The sequence below is a fragment of the Saccopteryx leptura genome, chromosome 1 (genome assembly GCF_036850995.1).
Source record: "Saccopteryx leptura isolate mSacLep1 chromosome 1, mSacLep1_pri_phased_curated, whole genome shotgun sequence".
Taxonomy (NCBI): Eukaryota; Metazoa; Chordata; class Mammalia; order Chiroptera; family Emballonuridae; genus Saccopteryx; species Saccopteryx leptura.
The window spans coordinates 212,110,414-212,138,083 of record NC_089503.1 but is presented as its reverse complement, the minus strand read 5'-3'; the positions used below and the strand labels follow the sequence as shown (position 1 = coordinate 212,138,083).

At 40.7% G+C, this 27,670-nt stretch overlaps 1 protein-coding gene across 6 annotated transcripts; it reads right to left on the bottom strand.

Annotated features, from left to right (window-relative positions):
* Positions 1 to 4,296: 4,296 nt before the first annotated feature.
* ZNF330 (zinc finger protein 330) lies at positions 4,297 to 27,263 on the bottom strand. Of its 6 annotated transcripts, none has more exons than XM_066385588.1 (13): positions 27,152 to 27,263; positions 26,009 to 26,171; positions 21,514 to 21,594; positions 20,648 to 20,833; positions 16,483 to 16,611; positions 14,309 to 14,328; positions 14,140 to 14,210; positions 11,426 to 11,505; positions 8,818 to 8,944; positions 8,381 to 8,485; positions 7,775 to 7,821; positions 6,748 to 6,865; positions 4,297 to 5,243 (listed from the first exon to the last, which is right to left on the bottom strand). In XM_066385588.1, exons 5-13 carry the CDS (start codon positions 16,600 to 16,602, stop codon positions 4,972 to 4,974), a joined length of 960 nt encoding a protein of 319 aa, XP_066241685.1. In that variant the 5' UTR covers positions 16,603 to 16,611; positions 20,648 to 20,833; positions 21,514 to 21,594; positions 26,009 to 26,171; positions 27,152 to 27,263; the 3' UTR covers positions 4,297 to 4,971. The 6 variants fall into 6 exon arrangements, with proteins under 6 accessions (XP_066241685.1, XP_066241694.1, XP_066241709.1 ...); XM_066385597.1 differs by lacking the exon at positions 27,152 to 27,263 and adding an exon at positions 26,432 to 26,448; XM_066385612.1 differs by lacking the exon at positions 21,514 to 21,594.
* Positions 27,264 to 27,670: the final 407 nt, after the last annotated feature.

Below are 27,670 nucleotides of genomic sequence, written 5' to 3'. Positions count from 1 at the left end.
ATAGTTAACAATGAAAACCAAAATCTTTACATACCCCTATGTCTCTTCCAGTACCCTACTATCGATTGCTTTTATTAGACAGTGAGTAATCTTAGGAGATTTAAAAATTGCAATATATAATCAGGAGCTTTAACAGATGAACCAACATTAAAAACAGCAAGGACACCCTTTCATATAGTATGATATAGAAAACTTTGTAGGAATTTCAAGCATTTAAGTGTTAGTATTTTCATTCTACTGTCCACATATTTATACAAACTTTTATAGTACATAATGAGAAGAGACAAAATAGGTCTCATGTATGACACTGAATCCCACAAGCGTAAAGGGTTGTACTTGCTTTGTAAATGAAAAACTGCATGATATCGAAGAGATATCATGGCTTGCCAAGCTCATACAGCAAGAGTGAGACTGAGTCAAAGATTTAAGCCTGGCCCTGGCCGGATAGCTGTTTGTTAGACTGTGTCCCAATATACCAAGGTTGTGGGTTTGATCCCCTGTCAGAGTACATACAAGAATCAACCAATGAATGCATAAATATGTGGACAACAAATCAATGTTTCTGTCTCCCTTCCTCTCGCTCAAATCAGTAAAGAAATTTAAAATATATATATTAAACCTGAACTAAGTTCTCTCTGACTACAAAACCCAGGTCCTGCCCTCACTGCAACACAGTTTTCGTGCTGTCAGGACTCCAGACTTTGCCCTGGAACTTTGTACAAGTGAAGACATTAAAGAATATGACTTAAGGCAGCTTTGTCTCATATATTTGCTAATCTTCGAAGCAATATGCATAAATCAAAATGTAGAAAGGTTATCAAAATCTAGTATCATCAGCAAATTACCCACATTTCAAAAATACTGCATAAAAAACAAAAGCTCTGATTAATCCATTATTTGCAATTCATTGTTAAAGGCAAATTTATGATTTTAAAGACTTAATGGGAGAGATAATACAAAAAAATGATATAAATGCTTCTCACTTTTCATGGCTTTAAAGAATAGCAGGAAAGTGGGCTGGTTGTTAAATTCTGAGAAAGCAGTCTCAATGTCATCTATAGAGACATGCGACTAAACAAATATCCCAAAGGTTGATTCAAACCAAACCTCACTTCCTCCTGCTCTCAATTTCTCATCTGTCTTTTCTATATCTTCTGCTGTACACTTTCTTTTCCACGGGCAACAGTTAAATGCTGCTCTTCCTCCTCCGCCTCCCAGATTGAACCAGTCATGTGAGGAAGGCTCACTCTGGTGCTTCATGCTCTGCAGCCATTTCCATGATCTGGGAGTCTGCCTCCACAGTCCTGTCATTTACCTGTCATCTTACAGCTGTGGTCAAGAGTGACGCAGCACAACTAAGACATAAGAATGTTTATTAATGTGAGGAAAAAAAGTGACACCAGGGTGTACCTTTAATTGGATGGTTATCTTTGCCTTCACTGCCCAAATGGTCTCCAGTGTTGAAAAGAATGGCTGGACAACTAGCGTGGTTGAAGCATCTCAACTTACCCAAAATAGTTTATGCACAAAAATATTACTTTAGTGTCCCAGGAATTTGCACCAAGACAGCTCTGTAGAAACCCGCTGTCAGCTGTCTACTTTATGGGCATCTCACATAATAGATCCCACAATTTTCAGTCATTTTTTTAGCTAAGTCAGTCTCATTTTGTGTCATCCTCAAGTTGCAATCCATTTTTTTGGACCTGGCCTAACCTCAAGTGGCTTTCCTAGGTACTGGAAGTCCCTTGTGAGACTCAGCGACAACTACTGGTTCCTGCATCTCTGCCTTGTACTGGGCAACTTCTAGACCCATCCATCTTCGAGGACTCCCTGTTCAAAAAACCCTTGGGTCTCTCTTTCTGTTGGGACAAGGAGCTCAACAAAGTGGTCTTTTCCCTCTCAGCCTCCCTGTGCTACCATGCTCTCCCCATACCCCAGTAGTTCTTTATTTCCAGTCTCTAGCAGCAGTTACCTCACATTTGGTAGAATTAAAGCCTTAGGACTGGATAAGATCATGTAGGTTGAATGTAAACAGTGGCATATTTAGTGAGAGCATTTAGAGACAGCATTTAACGTGGAGACTAAGAAGGAATGGTCAGCAAGGCGGGAGGAAATATGGCAGGATGTAATCTGGTGGAAACCAGAGGGAAAAGGTATGAGGGACAAGATGCTAGCCATTAATGTAACATACTGAGGTTAGGCTGGGCAAGGTAATAGGGAGCTGATCCTTTTGAGCATGAAGGTCACTCGATGAAATAGAATTGTGCAGTGGGATTGGTAGAAGTCACATTGGCATTAAGAAGAATGGATGAGGGGTGACATCATTGACTCTCTAATCCTTCAAGTACAGTAGTCCTCCCTTGTCCTTGGTTTTGCTTCTCATTGTCAGCTGCAATCCAAAAACTATTAAATGGAGAATTCCAGAAATAAACAATTTATAACTTTTAAATTGAGCACCTAGAGCAGGGGTCCCCAAACTACGGCCAGCGGGCCGCATGCGGAGGCCAGTTATCCGGCCCCCGCTGCACTTCTGGAAGGGGCACCTCTTTCATTGGTGGTCAGTGAGAGGAGCCTAGTTCCCATTGAAATACTGGTCAGTTTATTGATTTAAATTTACTTGTTCTTTATTTTAAATATTGTATTTGTTCCCGATTTGTTTTTTTACTTTAAAATAAGATATGTGCAGTGTGCATAGGGATTTGTTCATAGTTTTTTTTTATAGTATGGCCCTCCAACAGTCTGAGGGACAGTGAACTGGCCCCCTGTGTAAAAAGTTTGGGGACCTCTGACCTAGAGGATAAAATCTCACACCTTCCTGCTCTGTCCTGCCCAGCATGTGAATCCTTTATCCAGTATCTCTCCCGTCCTTTAGCAATTAGGCATTTGCTACTTGGCCACTATTTTTTCAGGGCTGTATCACCCATTGCCATCAGCAAACTAAACTTTGTAATATTTTGTTTCTGTTGTGAGCAGTAGCCTAGTCACCACTAAAGGTTTTAGCAACCCTTGTCCCCACCCCATCAGTTCTTCTCTTTGTGGCCTTGTTAAATGGTTTGTCCCTGCACTTTCCAGTTGAACATCATCATCCGAAGAAACTTCCAGCCAAAGATAATCAATCCATTCCAGCACATCCATTTTCCTCACCCTTTCAATCCTTCCCTCCACCATCTGCCACAGTAACACTGGCACTTCAACTTTGCTCAGAATTGGCCATAGCCTTTTCTGTTTCTCGAAGCCATTCACAGCATCTCCTGGGATCCTAGCCAGGATGTTAAGTCCTATTCATTTAAGTCCTACAACCCAAGGACCCCATGTGGTGCTATCAAACTTTCCTTTAAGTTTGCTTTGAGCACCGTTATCAATACCCTCAGATTCCAGGCTCGAGCGGACTCTCCCTGCACCGCCCAGGACATGCTGGCCACTTCTCACAGCTCTTTGGGGTACAGTGGTTTCTCCTCTCGCAGGTCCAGCCAAGTTTTGCTTAACCCTAATTCTAGTCCTAGTAACCTGGAGGTAGGGCAAGTCCTGAAGGGGACAGGTTTCCTGGGGAAGGAGGAAACTGTCACCCCGCCTGGGAGCAGGATGGGGGATGCTCGTCCTTCCGGCTTTAACAGGGGTGAGCTATGACTGAAGGTCATGAAGTTGAGGAGTCCGTGCTGCAGAGTAAAAACCTGCCGTCGCTTCCATTCAGATGTCTCCACCTCACGTGTCAGGAGCCTGGGTTTTCCCAAACAGTACTTTGACCTTTGCTTAGAAAACCTGCTTGACTGACAGGTGTCTTTGAAGTTCATCCACTTGGGATGTTGAGTCCTAGGGTCGGCCTGTTTTCTCAGCCCGCTGCTGTAGGAGAGGACAGCTTTTTCCGCATGCATCCAAAGGCCGTCTGGCTTTCAAACCTGCTTTCCCATTGCCTGTTATTGCCCTCAGCTGTTCGTTGTTTCTATAGAATAAGAATAAGCCATCCAACCCTGTTATCCTCAGAGCTGGTTTTTCACCATACTTCTCAAATGCCAGCAGTCTGATAATGCATTTCTTTCTACCACTCCATCCCAATTCGCTGCCAGCGTAAGCTGTAACAACGGGGCCTTGTGCCAGCACCTGTCTGTTCCCCACCTCCACCATGAATGATGCGGTCTGGCTACATAACTCGTCTACCACCATATTCATCTCAGCTACCTATTTCGCATATTAAACTGGAAAGAAATGAGGCAAACATTATACAAAAATATTAGAATGCTTTCCAAATTGAGAAGAAATAAAATATCAAAAGTATGTAACTGTAATACTAGATTTATTCAAAAAGAAATGAAATTTCCTAGATAAAACAGCTGTGTAATAATACTATTTCTGAATCTGTGTCTGAAAAATGGCTATGTAGCCACCTTTGTCTATGCATTTAGGCATTATCATGTACTATTCAGGACATACATTGTGAAAAAATAAATGAATCAATTGCTAAAGCATACAGATCATGACTATGTGAGAGAACATGAAGATTTAATGAAAATTTAGCAGTAGAGCATCTGACTTGTATCTTGCAGACATACAAGGAAAAATACAGTAATTCATTTTACCCATTACATTATAAAAAATCAGACAGAATGAATTTATAAGCAGTGTTTTTTCATAAAAACAGCAATTTAACTTCAAATATATTACCCTCCTATTCCTTTATCCTATGTGTGTATGTAATAGGCAAAAGCTACCAGATTACTGAAATCAGTAAAAATCCAATCCATGATGCTTCACTTGCTTTTATTAATAAATATCTTACATTTTAAACTCATTTTTCTTATGCTATAAGCCTGATTATCAGTTCCCATGAAAATGCTCTGTGCCTAGTCCCTGCCTAGTGTGACTAGTCTCCTGCACAAGGCTGGGCGGTAGCACTTGTGAACACCCAAACGTTGATGCACCAAGCACACCTCCCTGCGCCTCTCAGACAAGGTCACCAGGGGGCAAGTGGTTCTCCTAGCTCTCCTGCTCCTCATAGTGAGCATAGCCACTGGCATAGGTCCTGCCTAAATTTAAATTAGTAAACAAATCTGATGACTCAGCATCTGAATCCTTTCCGCCGTCATCTTCCTCCTCTTCGTCATCCTCGGCTTCATACTCATCCTCCTCGTCATGGTAGCTGGTATCACCATACTTATCAGCTGAAAGGTTCTTCCAGTAGGCATTATACCCAGAGGCTCCGTCTCCTTCTTCGGCTCCGGTCTGCCTGCCAAATTTCAGGGAGCGTGCTACAAAACACAGATATGTGCAAGGCACCTGATTAGCTCTCACCCCCTGCATCCTCGTTCTCCTCTGCAACATAAAATTCCATGAACTTGATTGGCTGCTCCTTACTCCCAAATGAAAAAGTAAGCTACATTTTCCCGAATTTCCTAACTTAATATTAAACTGGAAAAAAGACCTTAAAGAACAATGATCAGGTCTATTCTACCTGGAGTCGACATCCACACTACACGTAGCAAATAATGAAGATGACAGTGTCATTTCATTTAAGTGTAGAAAATGTTGGAAAACAAAGTAACAGCAGCACTCTCTAAACATTAAGTTAAATAAGGCATGTTAAAAATTAAAATAGCCTGACCAGGCAGTGGTGTAGTGGATCGAGCATCAAACCGGGACGCAGAGGACCCAGGTTTGAAACCCTGAGGTTACCAACCAGCTTGAGCGCAGGATCACTGGCTTGAGTGTGGGATCATAGGTATGACCGCATGGTCACTGGCTTGATCCCAAAGGTAACTGGCTTGAGCCAAGAGTCACTGGCTTAAAAAAGGGATCACTCGTTCCTGCTATAGCCCCCAGGTCAAGGCACATATGAGAAAGCAAACAATGAACAACTAAGGTGCCACAACGAAGAATTGATGCTTCTCATCTCTCACCCTTCCTGCTTGTCCGTCCCTATCTGTCCCTGTCTCTGTCTCTATCACAAAAAAATAAATAAAATTAAATGCTCTTCATTTGAGCAATTAAAAGTTTATTTTCAAATCACAGAAAAGTTAATTTCATATCATTATATATTTCTTGAGACCAATTTTATAATTCAGATGTCCTAGAAGATAAAACATTTCATTTCTTCTTACCAATAACACAAAGTTTAGTGCAAAAAAATCAGCAAAATCATCAGTCTCATCTCACTGCAGGACTATATTTGGATTAAACAAAGTCATTCAGAATTATGGTTCTATCCTGACGTGTGGTAAAAAGTCAAATTCTTTTTAACAAACTGTGAGCTACATTACTACAAATGTTTATGGTCATCTTATTCTTTCCTAGAAGTTATATAAAGCAGAAAGCAATTTCTTACAGGGTAACATAGTACATAATATGCATAGCTGTTCAAATACCACACAACTCAGAGGAGCTTCAGAATGAATTCCCACTTAAGTACACAAGATTCCAACACTTGAATATTAAGGATTTATAGCTACTCAATTATTTAAAAAGGAAGCCTCAGCAAAAACAAAAAAAACACTTTTTTTGGTCTTAAATTTCAGTATTCACTGTCATTAACTGAGAGGTAAATGCCAGTTCCCAAGGTGAATGTGGTATACTTGCTTAAGTAAAATTGAGAGATTTTACCCATGTGTTTTCCAAGGCTGTAAAATTCTACTTCCTTAAAAGAACACTTCTTTTCAAATAGGAATAAGAGGCAAAAACAAAAATAGGGAAAAGAGAGATAAATCTTGACGAAGCATGACAGCCAGAGCAGCCCGCAATGCTCTAAGGGGGCCTTACTTGACATGCTAAGATCCTTCGTTTCCTGAGTCTCGTGTCCACATTTAGGGCAGGGAGGCTGTTTTCCTTTTTCTTGTTTAAACACTTTGCTCCTTGTATGGTCATCACAGAAACAAGCCTATGCAGGAGAAGTAAAAACAAACAGTAAGTAAATAATTTAAAAACTATACAAAGACATCATTCAATATTTCAAGGAAATTTAAAGACATGGTTTGTTAGGGCTGAGATGAAGAGTTTTGTTCGGCCTGGTCACCGTCCTGATTTTAATTTCTTAAGGGAAATGGTCTTTGCCAGGACTCTTCAGAACTATGTAACACAAGGCAGAAACTCTGACAGGGTATGAGGCAGACATATGTCCTCACTCAAATAGATCCGTGTTCCCCAAGCCCATGATGACATCATAATGGAAGAGCCTCTCTGCCCTCACGGAGTAGGCAGTCTAACTGGGACACAGACAGCGGAGAAGCTACAAGACACAACACTCGGCACTGAAAGGGAAAGGCGTGGTGGGGCCCTAAACTCGGCACGGCTGCTGGAACGAAGGAGAAAGGGGTGCAGTGGAGACGGACGGCAGAGGACACGGCACAGACCAAACTGCAGGGTGGGCACATGAGCAAGAACCAGAGGAATGTTCCTGAGAGGAGTGACTTGGCTGCATCTACCTAGTGATCTCTGATGAACAGAACAGCAGGGAAATCCTCCCTCTCCTAAGCAAGTGTGTCTTGACATGAATTAAAATCCACTCCCATCATTTTGGTCAGAATACTCTCTGTAAACGTATGGGGTAAAAACAGCAAGCTAAGACTCAGGAGACGTGCACTAGTGTCAACTCTGAGACAAACCAATCATGGCCTTTGGGAAGTGTCACTAAGCTTTCTCACTTCCACAATCGCTAAAATAAAAGAACTAAACTAAACACTGTTTAAGGATCCTTGTAGGTTAATTACAGCTATAAGTAATCCAAAGACTGGTGGTGGAGAATGGGGAAGAGAAACAAAACCTAAAGATAGAAAATGCACAAGCATACCTTACAGCGGAGACACGAATGCTGACCAAGCCGATTGCAAGAGACACCTAGGGAGGGAAATAGAGAATATCCAGGCTCAAACTCGGAATAAAATCACTATTTCCACAGCTTTTTGCTGTCTCATAATAGAACCTAGAGGATAAAAATGAGGCTGAATCCCCAAGCCGGAGGGAACGAAACCAGCTCCTATACATTCCGAGATGTTCCTTTAACCTTTGAGAACTTCTACACAAGTATGTTAAGAGTTATATACAGTATGTCATTGCCTAAGACAGCAGTTCAACTACAAATTTATAGTGAATGTAAGAATTAACATTTGATACCAGAACAACAACCAAATTCAAAGAAGTGAATATCTGGGGACTCTCAGTCTTTTTCATGATGGTATCTACTATATAATAAGGGCTTTCTAAATACCAAGTATTATACTGATGCTTTTCTTCACATGCTTCCCATTCAATCAACTATTTGAAAAAGAAATTGGCATCTTCCTTTTGAGGAAACTCAGGATAAGAAAGATTCAGTGATTTGCCCAAAATCATATAACCAACACTGAGATTATTAAGAAACATGGATATAAGGAACATCTAATACATGAAAACTTACATTTAAATGTTTCCGCCTCTAAAACCTGGCAGCTGGCTTGATGCTCAAATTGATCATCTTCACAGAGAAAATTTTGGCAAAAAGAACAACTGAATATTCTGCCTCCTATTGGATTAAAAAACAAAACCCCAAAATGTAAATACTGTATACTAAGCTTTGAACCATAAACATGTGGACTCTCACTATCCCCACTACCCATATATAATGCAATACTCAGACTCTCCCCTAAGTCCCCTCTGACCTGTTCTGGTAAACAACCCTAGCTTAGCTGCTAGCTGTTACTGCTAGTGTAATCCCTTTTCCAACTAAACTGATAACCAAGAGTGCAACAGTTAACACTGGCAGTGTCCTGAAACAAATCTTACAGCCAGTACCTGGGATGTTTCAAATCAGCTCTCACGTGGAGCTAAGCTCACTGCCTGTGTACAGCCACTCACCGTGGTCCCAGACGCCTCGCTCACATTCCACACACTCCGCATCAGTGAGAGGGCAGGCACAGGCATGTGTGCTGAGACACTTTCTGCCGTGACAAACCCACGCTTCACAGAAGTCACATATTGCACCCTGCAACCAAGGAGCAAGAAAAATTAATCTTTGTCACTTGATTGGCTACAACCATTGTCTAACCCAGCAATTTTCAACTAGTGTGCTATAAGAATTTTTTTTTTTTTTTTTTTTGTATTTTTCTGAAGCTGGAAACGGGGGGAGACAGACAGACTCCCGCATGCGCCCGACCGGGATCCACCCGGCACGCCCACCAGGGGCGACGTTCTGCCCACCAGGGGGCGATGCTCTGCCCCTCCGGGGCGTCGCTCTGTCGCGACCAGAGACACTCTAGCGCCTGGGGCAGAGGCCAAGGAGCCATTCCCAGCGCCCGGGCCATCTTTGCTCCAATGGAGCCTTGGCTGCGGGAGGGGAAGAGAGAGACAGAGAGGAAGGAGGGGGGTGGAGAAGCAAATGGGCGCCTCTCCTATGTGCCCTGGCCGGGAATCGAACCCAGGTCCCCCGCACACCAGGCTAACGCTCTACCGCTGAGCCAACCGGCCAGGGCCGCTATAAGAATTTTTAAAACATAGAATACCTGACTGTGTAGTCAGGGGCACTAACCTCTTTTCCCTTAGATCAGGGGTCTCAAACTCAACTCAGCATGTGGGCCGCAGAGCAAGATCACAGCCATTCGGTGGGCCGCACTAGGTCTACAAAAGGCAACTGTTACGCAACACTTTTCTTGAAGTTCGTGGATTAGTCTGCGGGCCGCACAAAATTGTTCGGCGGGCCACAAGTTTGAGACCCCTGCCTTAGATGGTCAAATAAAAAACGACAACAGCCAACACAACAATAGCTGTCTGGTGAGAATGCCCTGTCTTGAACCATAAATATTGCATCATGTAACAGAGTTGCATCTTACTGGTCACACTGCATAGGTTGCGCCTGACTGGTTAATTCTTGGTACCAGAAATCTTTATATACAAATCTAGGCACCTGATGTTTTAAAAAGTCACTTTGGAGCAAAAGTGGTAGGTAATTACTTTTTTTTTTTTATATCAATCAGTTATACCTGTTTTTTTCTCAGATTGCCAAAATTGTATTTTTTGGAGTGCCAGAGGATTTTAGTAATTAATTAGTGTATGTTACCAGAGGGAGTTACCAGAACCCTGAAAAAGAGCCATATGGAGAGGAACTGTGCCCAATCCACATCTAAACCAGACAACCTGGTAAGGCATGCGCTGGGAGATGAAGGCCCAGATGGTGTTCTTCTGTCTACGGTACCCCGCCCAGGTCTTCCACGGGCTGAACCAAAGGGAAGCCAGAGCTGAGAACGCAGTGACCCAGTCAGGCTCCCAGGGCAAAGCTGGGTGGACCGGGGTGGGGGAAGGGGGGGTGTAGAAGGGATAGAAGGGATGAGGGGATGAGGAGAGGAAATCTTACCAGGCATATCACTTGTCTAGAATTTATAACTTATGATTCAAGATTCCACTTAAATGTTTTCTTTATATAAGAAAAGATCACACAGACCCAGACAACTCAGTGAATTTAAAAGTATTTGATGAATTTCAATGTAAATAAGCTACTAAGGAAGAGTACAGTGGTTTCTGAATCTTTGGTTTTTCATAGATAACATTTACAATTCTATATTTAAAATAAAGAGGAATTCACAAGATGACTATGAATATTCTAACTCCTTGCATCGATAAGGTATTCACACATAAAATATATAAAATAAGATCTGCCTCATGATGGAAAATTGTATGTTCTTGGAAAGTTATTACAAATAACAGTTTCTCTTTGACGTAAAACAGTATTATTTTCATCACGGACTGAAATTTGGACCAGAGCATAAAAATCACACAATGGAAAACTGAAGAGCTGGTTAAAAGGAAAATGTTTTAGTAAAAAAAGAGAACAAAATGCATCACACAAAACATTTATTATTAAAAACAATAAATTTCCTCAGAAAATTCTACATATAATGAAGAACTTTGTATAACTCTGTATTAAGTATGTACTTCTTGGCAATATAAAGCTTAAAAAAAAAAACCTATTAATCTTAGGTTCTTTTGGAACTGGGTTGCTTATTTAACCACAAGTTTGACCTTCAGTCAAGCAGGGCATTCAGTATAGTAAATGATGCTCTATGAAGTCTAATTAGGACAGAATGGTACCACAGACAAATGAATTTTTGTTTAAGTCAACATTAAATAAGTCAAAAACAAGTGGGTGATAAAGAAAAATCATTAAAAAAAAATCTCAGGGATGATCCAAATGATTCCAGATTGACTGAAACAAGGGCCAAAGCATTGCAATAAAATTCTGCGGCACACCAAAAATGCAATTTTTGCCAATTTGATAAAAAAAAAAGTTTAATTTTGATTCATTCACACCAGACGGTTATTGTTGTGCTGGCTGTTGTCATTTTTTAATTTGACAGTCTAAGGGAAAGAGATGAGTGCCCCCAACTAAACAGTCAGGTATAGCATGTGTTCAAAGTTCTTGTGTAGGCCGGTTGAAAACAGCTGGCTGAGGAGATGATGACAGGAGACTTACCACCATTGCAAGGCCCGTGCTGTACACACCAGCATGCTTTATGACACAGTCTGAAGACTTCATCATGCACTTGGTTTTCCCTAGTAAAGAACAAATTTGTACTATTAGTCTTGCAAACTAGTACATGCAGGCATTCAGTAAATCTTCTTGTTAGCTTAAGATGTTAAGGAAATAATTTTAAATGGATAGAAATGAGCAGTTTACTGATTATATAACCAAAAAATTAAAAAATGGATACAACTGAGATCTCATTATCTGAGTCAGATCTTTTGAGATTAGAAATTTATTAAAAAATCTATTGTACAATAAAGTTATGTCAATTCATATCTGTACTAAAATCAGAAATTGCACAATATGCTTTATAACCTAACCATCATTACAGAATTTTAAAATCTTGTACATTTTTAAATGAAGTAAAACAGGTTTTAAAAAGCTATGTTTTAAAATTAATTTAACAAAAGTGTTATCAATTATTTCTTTCCACAGAACATCTCAAACTAAACCAGTGATTATTCATCTTATCTGGTTCACTTTTTAAGTTTATTGGTATGAAAAAATTTACAAACAACCTCAAAATCAACATTGTCCCAACAGAATTTTCAAAGCATCTCCAAGTAAACACAGAAACCAGCAATATGTTGACAGAGCTAAAAATCACAATAGAGCCATAAAAACTCTGATGTAGCAACAAATTACCAACCTAAAACACTGTCAGAAAGTTCCCTTATCGGCCCTGGCCGGTTGGCTCAGCGGTAGAGCATCGGCCTAGCGTGCGGAGGACCCCGGGTTCGATTCCCGGCCAGGGCACATAGGAGAAGCGCCCATTTGCTTCTCCACCCCTCTGCCGCGCCTTCCTCTCTGTCTCTCTCTTCCCCTCCCGCAGCCAAGGCTCCATTGGAGCAAAGATGGCCCGGGCGCTGGGGATGGCTCTGTGGCCTCTGCCCCAGGCGCTAGAGTGGCTCTGGTCGCAACATGGCGATGCCCAGGATGGGCAGAGCGTCGCCCCCTGGTGGGCGTGCCGGGTGGATCCCAGTCGGGCGCATGCGGGAGTCTGACTGTCTCTCCCCGTTTCCAGCTTCAGAAAAATGCAAAAAAAAAAAAAAAAAAAAAGAAAGTTCCCTTATCATGCACCATTTGAAGATTAATGACGATATATTAATCACGCAGCTCAGACTCCACAAAGTGGAACGTGAAAGAACAGAAGACATTCAATCTTTCATTATCCTGATTCATCGAGGAACAAAGCTAGACAAGAGGAAATGGGAGGAAAGGCAAACTGGAAATGAGAGGCTCTGCCACATCTCATGCTCAGCACAGGAATCCGTGAGGGGGAAAGACACCACATTACAGCACTACACCACGGAGGCTCAGACACTGAGATCGTGGGAAGATCCTACTGAGAACTTAATCATCTCCATAAACTATTTTCTCACCTTCTGTTCATTTCTTTTGTACAACAGGAATATTAGAACTGGCTCATTAAATGGTCTATCAAAGCCAGAATTCTCTTTTTCATTAATATAAACCTCAACAATGTCTTTTTTGAAAGCTAGAACTACACTAGAATTATTCAGGGACGTAGCCCTACACACCCTTAACTTTCTACATACGGAGAACACACTTAAATGAGCATATCCCAAAATGTGTTCCTCTTGACACTTTCATCCCAAAACCAAAGGGGCTATTTGTTCAAATAAAAGTTGGGGGAGTCTATCTGTATTTCTTCACTGGAGGTCTTCAAAAACTTTAACATATGTAGTAAAATCTCCCAGACAGGAAGAAGGGGATGAAACATGCAGCATTTCTCAAATGTATACACTGTACTAAGAAACTCTTAATATTTCAGGTATTCTGAGGAAGACTATTTGACAAACACCAATCTTGATCTGTGAGCTACCATTTAGTTTTACTTTTAATGATCATTTACTCAATAAATGTCCCCGCTTATACCTGGGAGCTGAGTGTGTGATTTAGGAACTCTATTTCAATCACTTGGGAATCCATGTGAGGAAACTCAAGGATCATATGCTAAATGCCAAACAGGAGAACAACTGATCACAAAAACTGGCACCAAGTAAATGTGGAGTAAAATTATTCCCAATGGTCTACCACACTGCAGGTAAAGTGCAGAAAAGTAAACAAATGATGTCAACAAGTCTAAGGTAGTGACATCATTAAAAATTCAGTATCATCCTATTATGAGTCTAAAATCTGACTTTTTAAAAAAATTAATTTTAGAAAGAGGAAAGGAAGGAAAGGTAAGAGGGAGGGAGAGGAAAGGAGAGCGATGGAGGGAGAAGGAGGGAGATGGAAAGAGAGGAAGAAAGAAATATTGATTTGTTGATCCACTTACTTTCACATTTATTGGTTGATTCTTATATGTGCTCTGACCTGGGATCAAACGCACAATCCCCACCCCCGCATCCGAATGATGCTCCTGGCCTGGGCCTGAAATCTGATCTTTTAATGTTTAAAACAACATGTTGGTAACCTATATCTAACTTGCACCTTAATTATTTTTCCAGCATTATATCAAAGAGGCAAAAATCAAGACTTGATGGTGTTTTGATAAGTCAAATCACACTTCATTACTTTATTAATGGGTAGGCATCATACTACTATAAACAATGATAAGCCCAGTTTCAAACTGATTAACTACCAAACAAATGTTTGATCAGAGAAAAGGCAGGTGCCCTTGGTTATCACATACTTACCACACTGTGCACAGATTGGTAACTTCTGTACAGAATTACAGAAATAGCAAAATGCTCTGTTCTTCTGCCGCCTTGACATGTAAAATTAAAAATTTAAATATAGTCAATTTCAGATAAAAGATCAGAGGATCTATATCACTACATATAGATAAAAAAAAGAAAAGTTTACCTTTGACACTTGTCACATTCCTGCAAAATATAAACATGACATTAGTTTCCTACTGGTTGAAAACTGCAAATTTACTTGCATTATAAAGAATATGCTGCCTTTCATGTTACAATTTAAATGACACTTCCCCAAACCCTCCAACTTCCCTCAGTGGACAAGCATCTCCACATAACAAAGGTATGCTCTTAGGCAGTGGTCCCCAACCATTTTTGGGCCACGGACCGGTTTAATGTCAAAAAATATTTTCATGGACTGGCCTTTCGGGTGGGACGGATAATGTATCACGTGACCGAGACAAGCATCAAGCGTGAGTCTTAGACGGATGTAACAGAAGGAATCTGGTCATTTTTTTAAAAAATGAAACATTGTTCAGACTTAAATATAAATAAAACGGAAATAATATAAGTTATTTATTCTTTCTCTGTGAATCGGTACCAAATGGCCCACGGACCGGTACTGGTCCGCGGTCCAGGGGTTGGGGACCACTGCTCTTAGGCATCGCACACCAGACAAAGAGCAGCACTTTCATAAAAGAGGGTCAACACAGAGGTAGTTTTTTTAATGAATCACAATAGACACCAGAAACAGTAGAAAACACAAGATGATGTTTATAGAAAATCCAGAATCTTAAACATATTAAAAATTCTCAACTATCTGGTCCCTAACCACTTTTCAATCCTTGCTGGCCTAGTCTCTTCATAGTAGATTCAAGTCACTATTTGTCAGTCATCTCAAAACATGTCTTGTAACCTTTTTTTTTGCCTTACTTATTCTAATACTATGTCCTGAAAAGTCCCTCTTCAGTCTTTACCTGTTGGAAGTTCTGGTGATAGTCCCACCTCTTCTGTGACCCTACCCCATTCACACATTCAACGTGATCACCGTAGTCCCAGTGGACTTCTACTGTAACACTGACCGAAGGCTGGCCATCGTTCTATGTCCTTATGTATGGGAGTCATTTCTTCTTTTCCAGCTCCATACCCCTTATCTCTAGAAATGACCTTGACACACAGACAGGGGTCCCCACTGTCCTATCTGTGCTCTGTAATTCTGCTTCCCTACCCCCCACCCCTGCCAAAAACATCAGCCCTGGAAATGGCACCTGCCCAAATCCAAAACGTCCGAGTTCTTTCCCTCTCAGAGGGCAACAATATGTGATATGAGACATGCGAGCTACAGTGACCATGAACCCAAACAAATGGAGTAAGACAACCTGAGAAAATAGAATAAGCAAAAAGAAAGAAAAGCAAATCACAGAAATACAAAGTTGTTCCAGCTCAGCTGTCCCTGTGTTCCAGCTATATCCTTGCCCTACCTAACTACACAAGTCAGTCCACTATTCACTCAATGAACTGTATTTCTCCCTAGTTCCTTGAAATGGACTTGTCATTTATAAACAAACAGTTCTTAAGTAATGCACAAAACTACTGATCCACAAGCTTGTGGAAACAGGACTGTGTCACTCACCATGCATCCCCACAGTGCATAAAACTGTACCTGACACGGAGTAGATGCACGACAGTTTGTGGAATTAAGTCACCTTAAACATGTCATATGTGTTTGATGAAATAAAAGAAGAAAAAAGAGGAGTAGTGGGAATACAAAAAGTAGAGAAAAGGAGAAATAAGAAAACTTAGCACAACTCAGAGAAACACAGTGAAAAAAAGGAGAAATGCTGACATATATAATCTCTTGCTTGTCAAAGCTTTGACCTAAGAAGCCCAGAACTATACCACCAGGCACAGGGAAAGGAGGTAGTAGAATAGAAAACCAAGAGAGAGGTCAAGAATAGTGGGAAGTGTAGAAATGAGAAATCAAATGAGTTAAAAAGAACTGCTAAGAGAAAATGACGAAAAGGCCCCCACTAATAGGACAGATTGAATTAAGGCTCTCTCTGCTCTGGTGAAGAAGATGGAAAATGTTTTGCAGAAGTCCCAGTACTCTTGGTCAATATTTATTTATCACTAGTAGTAGCCATGTAATATGCTAGGTTTCCTAAGTAACATAAAATCAAACAAAAATTGTTGCTACTCAGTGTTAATGAGAACAATGGACATGCCTCTACACAGATCTCAAAATGAATAAAATACATGTAGCAACACTGTATTCACTAAAATTTTATTCACACAACTGACATTGTTTTTCAGCGAACAACTGGGATAAAAAGCTATTACCATTGAAGCGTTGCATGGGTGTTTAGCTAAATCTACAGTGCTTCTCAATGCACGCAGCTGTTTTTCCCGTTCCCGGCGGTTCTCTGCCTTCTTCCTCGCGCCAGTCTTTTTTTTAGGCATTTCCCCCTTCTTTCAATACAAGAGAACAGAGAAGATATCATTGCCAGGTTGCATTAGGTATTTTAAATAAACTATGAAATTTATTTTCATTAAATTTGAATTTCAACCCTTTCATTTTGATGGTTAAGCAATTTTAAGTCTATGAAACATGAAGAACACATTATCCCAAATAAAATAGATACCTTTTAAAATAAGGCACTTATTTGCACCACTAAATAATTCTAACAAATATAAATGCACACACCCGATCATCCTAAAAGCCAATAGTTTTCTTTCCCACAGGGGAAATAAAAGATTTCCTGACGTTAAGTATTCTTTTTTCTTTTAGATAAGAGGAGTGGAGATAGTGAGGCAGACTCCCTCATGCACCAGGACCAGACGGGGATCCACCCAGCAACCCTGTCTGGGGCTGATGCTCAAATACCATTCTATTTTTAGCACCTGAAGCTGCTGTGCTTAGACCAACCAAGCTATCCTCAGCGCCTGGGGCTACGCTCAAACCAATCAGGCAACTGGCTGCGGGAGAAGAGAGAAGGGGAAAGGAAAGGGGGAGGGGGAAAGAAGCAGATGGTTGCTTCTCCTGTATGCCGATTGGAAATCGAACCCAGGACGTCCATATGCCTGGCCAACATTTTATCCACTGAGCCACCGGCCAGGCCCAACATTAAGTATTTTTTAATAATTACTCTGTATCAACTTAAAAAAAATTATTAGGCAGTTATCATCAACAAGAAATCATTAAAAAGTATATATTTACCCAGTTTACATCACTTTTTTGAACAATGAACTGATGCCCCCAAGGCCTAACAAGTCATATTTCTCCTATGTAATATCTAAACAAAATATCTAGTCAAGTCAAATGACAACATTAACTACAAAGCCAAACTATTCTCTCTGAAAAGATATTAAAGAGAGATATTATAGTTGCTTAACTCAGAAAGCTGCCCTCTCTCCACATGCAAAAAGCATACAGAAGGTGGGCAAAAGCAGATTTACAGTTCTAGTACAAATAATCAATAATACAATAAGTGCCCTGGCAAGATAGCTTGGTGGTTAGAGCATTGTCCCAATGTGCAAAGGTTGCCGGTTTGATCCCTTGTCAGGGCATATACAGAAACACATCAATGTTTCTGTCTCTGTCTCTTTGTATCTCTCTCTCCCTTTCTCTCTACACAAAATCAATAAAAAAATTTAAAAAATAATAATACAAGAAGAAACTCTTGTTTCCTGTACTCACAACTGTAGACCTCCTTTTGCCCAACTCTGTACATTGTCTTCACTTAACCTTCTGCAAAGGTTCTGTGACTTTAAGTAAAACAACCTATAATAACACCAATCTTACCACTGTCTAATTGACATAAAGAGGAGTTAAATCCCTAGCCATCTCATGGTCATCATGAAATGACTTGAACAAAACATTATTCAAAGACATGCTGTAATTTTAACAGGGGTCAAATTTGTTTAAGATTATGTATTTACCATATATGTAAAAATGACCTTAAAACCAGCTTTTATCACTTAGTTGAAAGAATTACCACCTTTAGTAGAACAAGATTTTTAATAAATAACACGTTTTTATTTGGCTTTTCATCAATCTGAAAACTACAGCCTGAAGGGTTCCAGCCCGGTGTTCTTGACACCATCTGCCTCCCAGCCCTGCCTGGCATATATTTTAAGCACTCACTAAATGAAGAGCTACACTAATGAATCAGTCTATGTGCTTGCTTTGAAATCTGAACCTCAGAATTCTCAATATTCTTCAAAATACATATTTTTACAGTCTCTTCTAAGAGTGCAGAAACAAACATCAACTGTAGAAATTCCTAAAAATACAAATTTGGACTTCCAGGCCTTAAGCAAGATCTACAAATTCTAACCCTCCAAGGAAGGGCTCAAGTTGCACTGGTGTCCCTGACACACAATCTCCCTGAAGATACCAACATTCTGACTCAAAGAGATCAAAGCGTGCCCAGGATACATCAACTGTTCCAAGAAAACAAACCTTGAAATGTAGATTTCTTATTCAAAAGGGCATATGACAATATAGCAAAACCATTCATAGGCTTGTCCTGGAAACACTAAAGTCAATCATAAAGTATTCCTACTTTATCCAACCGAAAAACCAAGCAATGAAAAGTTAAGACTTAAAAAAAAAAAAAAAAGACAAATCAAGTCAGGAAGTTTAGTATAGTAGGTGGTTACTCTAGTGTCCAAACCCAGTAGGTCATCCTTCCAGTATTCAAAATGACAAAGCCTACAGGGTGAAAAATACGTGTACTACTGCGGCCAACAGAGTTCAGAAAGTAATCACGGGGTGATCATGCGGATGAACTGACCTTTTTTTTCCCTGCAGTTTGTTATGGAAATTTAGAAAACAAGTTCTTTTTCTCAGCCTTCTATGCGTTTAAGCCCTTCTCCAAGTAAAGCTCCGACTCGTTCAGATCGGGGACGCGTGTCACCCAACGAGGACGCAGCGGGGTCGCGGGGCGGCCGGAGGGGACTCGGTGGAGGTGCCACGCGGTTCGGCGAACCGCCAGCCGCCACCCGCCCGCGGCCACCCCTCTCGCGCGCGCGCTCCGCGCCGACCTCGCTCACCCTCGCGGGGAGGCCAGCTCACTCCGGGGGCGGAGGGGCAGGGGATGGCGAGACGCAGGCCCGCAGCAACAGCAGATCCGGCCGGCAGACCACGACTCAGGATTAGAAACTACTGAGACCCCAGGCAGGCGCATTTAGTTCACTAGGAGCCGGACCGGATGTCCTCTGACATCACAGCGCCTTTCCGGCAGCTCGTGGGCAGGAAAGTGCCGCCCACTTCTATTCGTTCCGCCCCTGTTCCTCCTACTCCTGCGGGGTCGGGGGTCAGGGACGCTATCCTTCTGTAGAGGACCTGATGGGAGAGAGGGACCCGAGAGGAGAGGGAAGATAGAAAAACAGGACAAATGGGGACAGAAGGCCGGCCGGCTCAATTTTATTTCTGCAGAAAATGAGAAGTCTAAAGAAAGAAAAATCTAAAAGGAAAGGGTAAATGAGCTCACAAACTTGGCACTGTACAGTGCACTCAAACAAAATTCTGGCCTAATTCTTTTGGAAACTTGCCGCCACCGATTCCTTACATCCGGCGTTTCATGTTTGCTGCACAAGCTGAGCCTCTGGTTGCCTTGTGAGGTCTGTTCTACCCTCCTGTGTCTCCTGTTTGCACCGCGCCTTCTGGAATTCCATTCTTTTGTGGACAAATTTCTGCCACATTCTGGGGCGATAGGGTGTGCTTCCCTGCCCTTAACTGAAGCTAATGTCGTGTGCCTTACAAAGACTGCTTAACTGTCTCTGAAATGCAGGGCACACATTGCCCCACAGACAGATAATTTTTCCTCTTTTCTAAGTAGTGTTGGTCAAATAAGTTTGTAAATATGATATATAGGTTTGCTCGCTTATAGTTCGCTTTGGGTGTGGGGGACAGGCTGTAAACAGGCGGGGCCGTTATAGCCTAAGGCTTAGTTTTAAGACTAAGCCTTTCCCACCCTTTTGAGGAATCCCATTATGCCTCAGATAAGTGACTTTGTATCAGAGACTTCTTTATTTGTATATTGGATTAAAGTTTTGGTTTCTGCATTATAAAATGGAGCAGAAGAGCCCATGCAAGAGAGGAGAGCAGAGAAAGGCCGCATGGAGAAGAGGAGAAGCAGCCAAGATGGCGGAGTGCTGAAGGAGAAGCCAGTTTGTACAGAGAGAAGGAGATGGGGAACAGAGATGAATAAGGCTGGTGAGGTACAAACCTTTGATCCTAGGAAAACTCAGATAAGTCAGTGGCTTTGAGAGCCCTGAATGGAAAGGGAAATGTTTTCCCACTGTGTGTATTTCTTACCCGCCACGTGTAAGGATTAAAGCTAATGGCCCACCAGTTCTTGGCTCCATTGTTTCATTACCGTCTGTCTGAATCAAATGAGAACCTGCATGGGCCAGGCGGCTGTGATGGTGGCCGTGGCTACTGGCTTTACAGGTAGCCACACCACTTTTTATCCTTCATTGCTGCTATTTTTTTACCCACACTTATTGATGAAAAACTTTAGAACTTGACTTCCAACTTCTGCCATCCGCCAGAGCTGCATTAACATAACATAAGATTCATTCTTTTGGGTTCTTGATTTCTTCATCTCCAATAGCCATCACCTCCACTCCACTACCAGGTACCCAGTCTCATGACTACACTTCAGGCCTTGTCATCAGGTGGATCCTGAAATTCATAAGAGTTGAGTAAAGAGCCATGACTAGTTGTTGGGCAGATAAAATGTATTATGCTCACTTTGTTAAAGACGACACAAGGAGGCCTTCACCCAGGTGATATTAATGTGTGTTGGGGGCAGGCAGGATTGTTGTAGCCTGGGGCTTGGTTTTGGGATTAAGCCTTTCCCACCCTTTTTGATGTGGGGCGGTACAATCCAATCATGCCTCAGAGAAGTGACCTTGTATTAGAGACTTCCCTATTCTGTATATTGGATTAAAGGTTGTGAAGCTACACTATAAAATGGGGGCAGAACGGGACCTGGCTCTTGGTTCCTGAGATTATCATTAGAAGAGAGATCAGAGGAGAGCAGAGAAAGGCCACGTGGAGGAGGCCAGGAGAAGCAGCCAAGATGGCAGAGTGCTGAGTGAGATGCCAGTTTGTGTAGAGTTTGTATTTGGGATAAGGAAGGAGATGGGGAACAGTGGTGAATAAGTCTGGTGAGCTAGAAACCTTTGATTCTAGGAAACTCGGATAAGTCAGTGGCTTTGTGAGCACTGAATGTGACTGGGTTTTGGAGCCCAGTGTATGTTTTTTACTTGCTCGCCAGGTGCAAGCTAGGATTAAAGACTATGGCCCATCAGTTTTTGGCTCCGCTGTTTCTTTACCGACTGTCCGAATCCAATGCGAACCTGCATGGGCCGGGAGGCTGCTTTGATGGTGGCCCTGGCCATGGCTTCTGGCTTTACACTAGTCCAGACCATTTTAAGCACCTGTAGAATGAGACCTTTATTTATTATAAAGCTCCAGTATTAAAACAATGTTGTATAGAATGAAATGTTGACAAGTAGACAAACGTAAATGAATAATGTTTTAGATACAGACTCATATATATTTACGGACTTGGTCAATGGTATAGGTTGCATTAGCATCAATGAGGAAAAAATACATTACTCAATAAATGGGGTGGAGACTATTGACTTTCCATATAGAGAAAAACTAAATTAGATCTCTATTTACCAGCATACGTAAAAATAATTTCCATATGTATTAGGGACATAATATACAAGGCCAAAAATATAAAACTATTATAAGAAAATATAGGAGAATGCCTTTATGATATTGAGTTAATGACTCTTTAAGTAAGACAAAAAAAAGAAAATAAATAATGCATGTAACTAAATTAAAAATTCAGCATAAAAAAACATAAACGAAGTGACAAGGCAAAACAAAAAGAGTTTGGCATTCATGTAACTGTTAAAAGAGTTGTTTACAAAATAAATTAAGAACCATAATTCAGTGAGAAAACTACAAACAACCAAAAGAATTACAGGCAAAAAGATATAAACAGGAAATTTTCTAGAAGAGGAAATCTAAATGGCATTAGAATATCCAAATTAATACCACAATGTAATACCATTTCTTTTATTAAATTGGCCATAACTTAAAAGCTTAGTAATTCAAAAATTAGAGAAAGGTGAAGAGACCAATTTTAAGCAATACTGGTGGGAGAATCAATTGTTAAACCTGTATTACTGTATTCAGTGGCAAAAATTTTAAACAATCTATCTTTTATTCAAGAAAGGAATAAATATATGCTATTTATAAACTAAAGTTAATGAACTTAATCTGTATGTATCAACATATATAATCCCAAAACATTATTTTAAGAAGAGACTCTAATGGAAATACTGTTTATGTAAATTCGTAAAGCAAAAAACCAATTTCATACATTATTTGGTACTTTTACAAGTACCAAAACATCCATAGAAATTATATTAACTTAAGATTTTGATTACCTCTGGTGACGAAAAAATAGATGATGTGAGACAATAGCTATACTTTTAGTTGTCAGAACAAAACATTTAAAAATATATCTAATATCACATCTATCAGATGGCTAAAATTAAAAAGACTGGCAGTATCAAGTGTTGGCAAAACTGTGGAGCAACCAGAACTCTCATTCAGTCTGAGAGCATTAAGTTGGGACTACCTCTTTGAAAATTATTTAGCATCATGTATTAAATATATACTTGTCTTGACTAAAATGCATGTAAAAAGATGTTTTTGGTAGTACTATTTGCAATAACCCCCAAACTAGAAACAGTCCAAGTATCCCTCAGCAGAAGAATAGATAAATGCATTGTGACTTATTCATAACGTAAAATAATATACAATGATGAGAATGGACAGACTACAACGTTACATAACAATATGGCTGAACCTCACAATAATATTAATCAAAAGAAGCCAGCAACAATAAAGAAGTCAGCAATGAAAAAGAAGCACATCATTATTCTGTCAAGCTCATTTACTCAATCAAGTCCAGATTTTTATTGCTGGCTAGATGTCTGGAGAAACTCAATAGGACAGCATGCACAAGATTCTGGGTAAAACAAAACAAAAGCAAACAAATAAAACCTAAACTGACAGGAGAGTAATAGAGGGTCAAGGAGACTAGGAGGAATAAGAAAAGTAAGGATTCAGACAGGAAGGAAGCTCTGAAGCTGGCATTTGGCTGACTCCATCTGCAAACCCCCAGTGACCTAGAGCTTGGATTCTAGCAAATAACATGTGCACTGGAGACGGCCCATATGACCAAGAAGGGTTGAGACTCTTGTGTAAAGCTGGGACCCACAAAGGACAACATCCTTAGTGCAAAAGTGAGGTTAAGGCCCTGGCCGGTTGGCTCAGCGGTAGAGCGTCGGCCTAGCGTGCGGAGGACCCGGGTTCGATTCCCGGCCAGGGCACACAGGAGAAGCGCCCATTTGCTTCTCCACCCCTCCGACGCGCTTTCCTCTCTGTCTCTCTCTTCCCCTCCCACAGCTAAGGCTCCATTGGAGCAAAGATGGCCCGGGCGCTGGGGATGGCTCTGTGGCCTCTGCCTCAGGCGCTAGAGTGGCTCTGGTCGCAACATGGCGACGCCCTGGAGGGGCAGAGCATCGCCCCCTGGTGGGCAGAGCGTCACCCCATGGTGGGCGTGCCGGGTGGATCCCGGTCAGGCGCATGCGGGAGTCTGTCTGACTGTCTCTCCCTGTTTCCAGCTTCATAAAAATGAAAAAATAAATAAATAAATAAAAAATAAAAGTGAGGTTAAAACAAAATTTTGTCACCCAGAGAAAGATGGTAAGGGTAATTACCTGCATCACCTTTGCTTCTTAGTGGAGTGGTAAAAAGTAAAAAAAGGACTACAAGAGAATTTCTAACAGCAAGCCCACCTTCAAGCATTTGTTGGCTTTTAAGGCTTTCTCCGCTGTATTTTACAGTGAAATAAGAATAGCAAGTAGGAGAAACCTGAAGGGGCCCCAGAACATTCCTAAAGTTTGATATCCCTGGTCTGCAGTTACTAAGCCCCTTCTTCCCAGGCTGACTGGGAAAAGTGAGCTTCTGCTCTGTGCAAAACTCTTAGCACACACAAGACTGGGAGTCTGGACTTCCTTTCTGGCTCTGTGGCTCTCGCGGACCTACAACCTTTGCTGGTTCTTCAGCCCCTTCTCATTTATTAGTCCTGCTCCCAGCTTCTTGAGACCCCAGGCCTCTAATAGTCTGCAAGGGGTCCTCTGGAATTCTCAGTAACATATTGTTTTTGAGCACTTGGGACTCTGGGAGCACTAACATGGCACATTTAACTCAGGCTGGCTGGTTATTGGTTATACTGTCAAGGCTCAACTCAGAATGGTCAACGCAACCACTTCTTGCACCTGTCCTCTCCCATTCATGTCTTCCCTTCCCTTTAGGAACAATCATTATTATAATTCTGTCTGAGTGTGGAGCTTCAGATGGAGTGAGTTTTTTAAAATTGATTAAAATATTGACAGTGAAGGTTATATAGCAAAGTCAAACTGCTCTTTCTTCCAAACCTGAAAAGTCATTTACTTTTAATTTTGGACATAGAATGTGATTTTTATCCAGTACAACCATCTGGATGACAATAGTTACCAGATGTCCAAAAAAAGAAATTAAGATAAGTTAAAATAAATGAAAAAAGTTAAAGGTGTCATCAGTCCCATTACTTTCCTACTTGGGAACTAGTGGAAGAATAGTGTATAGATAATCTTCAATGCCTTTAAAACAGGCTCAATATGATAAAAGTTGAAGTGCATTAATGTTTGTCCTTGGAGGATATAACAAGGCAATATTAAAGACAGAATTAGATAATTTCCTACTTAGTGTAAAATATGTCAATCGTGTTGAATATTTAATATAAGTATTGACAAGTTATAGTTTAATTTTTCTTAGAATAGGATCAAATTGTAACTTTAATGAGGGTTTCTTGAAATAACAAGTGTAAATACATCCTATCTCCAGCTGCTTTCATAATTAACCATGATAAAGCAAAACACTTTAAATTACCAAACATGGAAAATAAATGTGGCTTGTTACTGTGATTTTTTTTCCCCTAAAGCCTACTACGTAGAGATGTCAAGACAAATATTAAAAATTACATCAAAATCAGATACAAAATACAATATATCAGTTGGAAACCGCATTCAGCTGCATGTAACTGAAGCCCCAAGTGGTAGTGGATTTGACAGGATTGTTCATTTTTCTCTCATGTTACGAGTGTCTGGGACAGGTCCAGGAGAGGTCCAGCGGCTCAAGAACTTGACCGACAAAGTACTAGGGGTTCTTTTTGCAAGGTTCTCAAGGGAAATCACCACATCAAACACATTTTAGGCAGGAAAATTGAGGAAAGGGAAGAAGACACAAGAACCCACAGCCACTGAGTCAACCTCTGTCAACAGGCTCCCTGAAAGGTCATCCAAAGGATTGGATTCTGATAATTGACTGGAATGACATTACTCAAGCAGGTCTAGCTGCCAGTAAGACTGGCAAGCACAGTTTTTCAGCAGGACACATTGCAACCCTAAATAAAATCCAGTTTCCATTAAGCAGGAAGCTGGCAGTTTGAGCAAAGCTTGATTTTTGATATTTCACAAGACAGGATGTTTGAAAGCTGTTAGGATCGATTTAAAAAAAAAAAAAAAAACTGGTTTAAAATGAAAAACAATGTTAAAAAAATCCTTTCCGTACAAAACAACTAGATCTTGCATGCAACGTAATTTTATTGCGCGGCTACTCTCTCAGAAGCAAGGAAAATCTCTACCACCACCGCCTCCCTCACCCTGGGGAGAAAAAGAAAAGAAAGGCAGGAACTGCACTAGGGGTGTTCAAGAGTAAGCTCACAAGTAGTGGGTGTTGGTCAGAAGCCGGAACCAGCAGGAGCACTGCCCTTGAGACTAGGTCTTTTCCAGCTACCAGTCCAAGGAGTTCAGCCCTCAGAGGCTCAGGTCCAACCGGGTCAAAGTGACCCTGGGCCAGCGAGTCACTTGATCAGTGGCCACACCACCTTCAACAAGAAGTAAATGGAAAAGCATTAGGTCACAGTAGAAGGCAACAAATGCAGACAGAAGTGATCTAATACTTAAAACAAAAACTTAGGAATACAACTGATCACATTAAGCAGTTTATCGTCATCTCATTAGTTGCAGAAAAACATTTCACAAACATAACCATACAACTTATACATGCTTTTACCACATCTAATGTTTTTCTGTGAATAATTTTGGCTGTCCTCAGTAGACAATTGTATCATCTGCAATCACTCACTTTTTTCTTTCTACCTTTCCAGTTTCTTACATCTTTTCTTTCCTTGCCTTAATGAGCTGGGTATGACGTCCAGTACGATGTTGAAGAGAAGCCATGATAGAGGTTGCCCTTGACCAGTTTCTGATTTTAAAGAAAATGCTTTAATCATATTTCTATTAAAATAATGTTTGAAATTAATAGGTTTTAATCGGTACCCCTTTTGGGCAGCAGGAGGTAGATTAAGAATGTTCCTTTCTATTACTGAAAGATTTCATTTTAACCATGAATCAGAGATAAAATCATGAACCCTTAAAAATAAATTTTCAAAGAGAAGCAACCCAATAGAAATGTGGGTGAAAGATATAAACAAGCAATTCCCAGACAAGAAATGCAAATTGTAAATAAATGAATGTGTGTAGTTATTTTTAGCCTCATTAATAATCTGGTAATTTCATACCTAGTCAAATACTGTAAAGAAAGATATGCACTTATATATCAGGAAATGTATGCAAGAATAGTAGTTTGATAAAAAAATACTGCAAACCAGCTAAAATGTTCATCAGCAGAAAAACAGGTTAATAAATCGTTACATATTTACCCAAAGCAATGTTAAATGGTAGTGAAATAAATATAACAATACTCAGAATTGTGGCTACATTTCAGAAATAGAATGTTTACATATATATTATTTTGCACGTAGCAAAATATTGAACATTTTAAATTAGGAGTGTGAAGAGTTACCTGTGTGTCCTCTCGGTACTCCCTACATTGGTAGGTGTTGGGACAGGTGATTTGCCCAACCTTTAACTACACACTTCTGTGAGTGTGCCAGGAATGTAAGGCCCTTTTACAGGGTCATTTCTCACGGTTATACCTGCAGTGAGCAACCTTGAGGATTGCGGTAACATGACTCAGTGGACAAAGATCAGGCTTGCTTCCGCTTGTTAGAAAAAACAAAACAGTAAATTCCTCAAGCTCAGTGTTCTTGGCTGTGATGCAAATCTACTGTATCACTTCTATGAGATTTGCGAATCAAAGGAAAGTAATACGATCATGACACTCCAGCCACTGCTGTGCCCTGAGTACTAAAGTCCTTTGTCCCTGACCCAAGAGCCTTCTGTCTTCTGCCAGCATCCATAAACAGTAACAGGCTAATTCAGCCTGCAAACCGGGTAACATCCCAGACACTTCATAAGCCTTAACAATAAGTGGGGAGACTAGAAAGATTTCAAAAGAGCTTGACCTTGGTTAGTCACTACC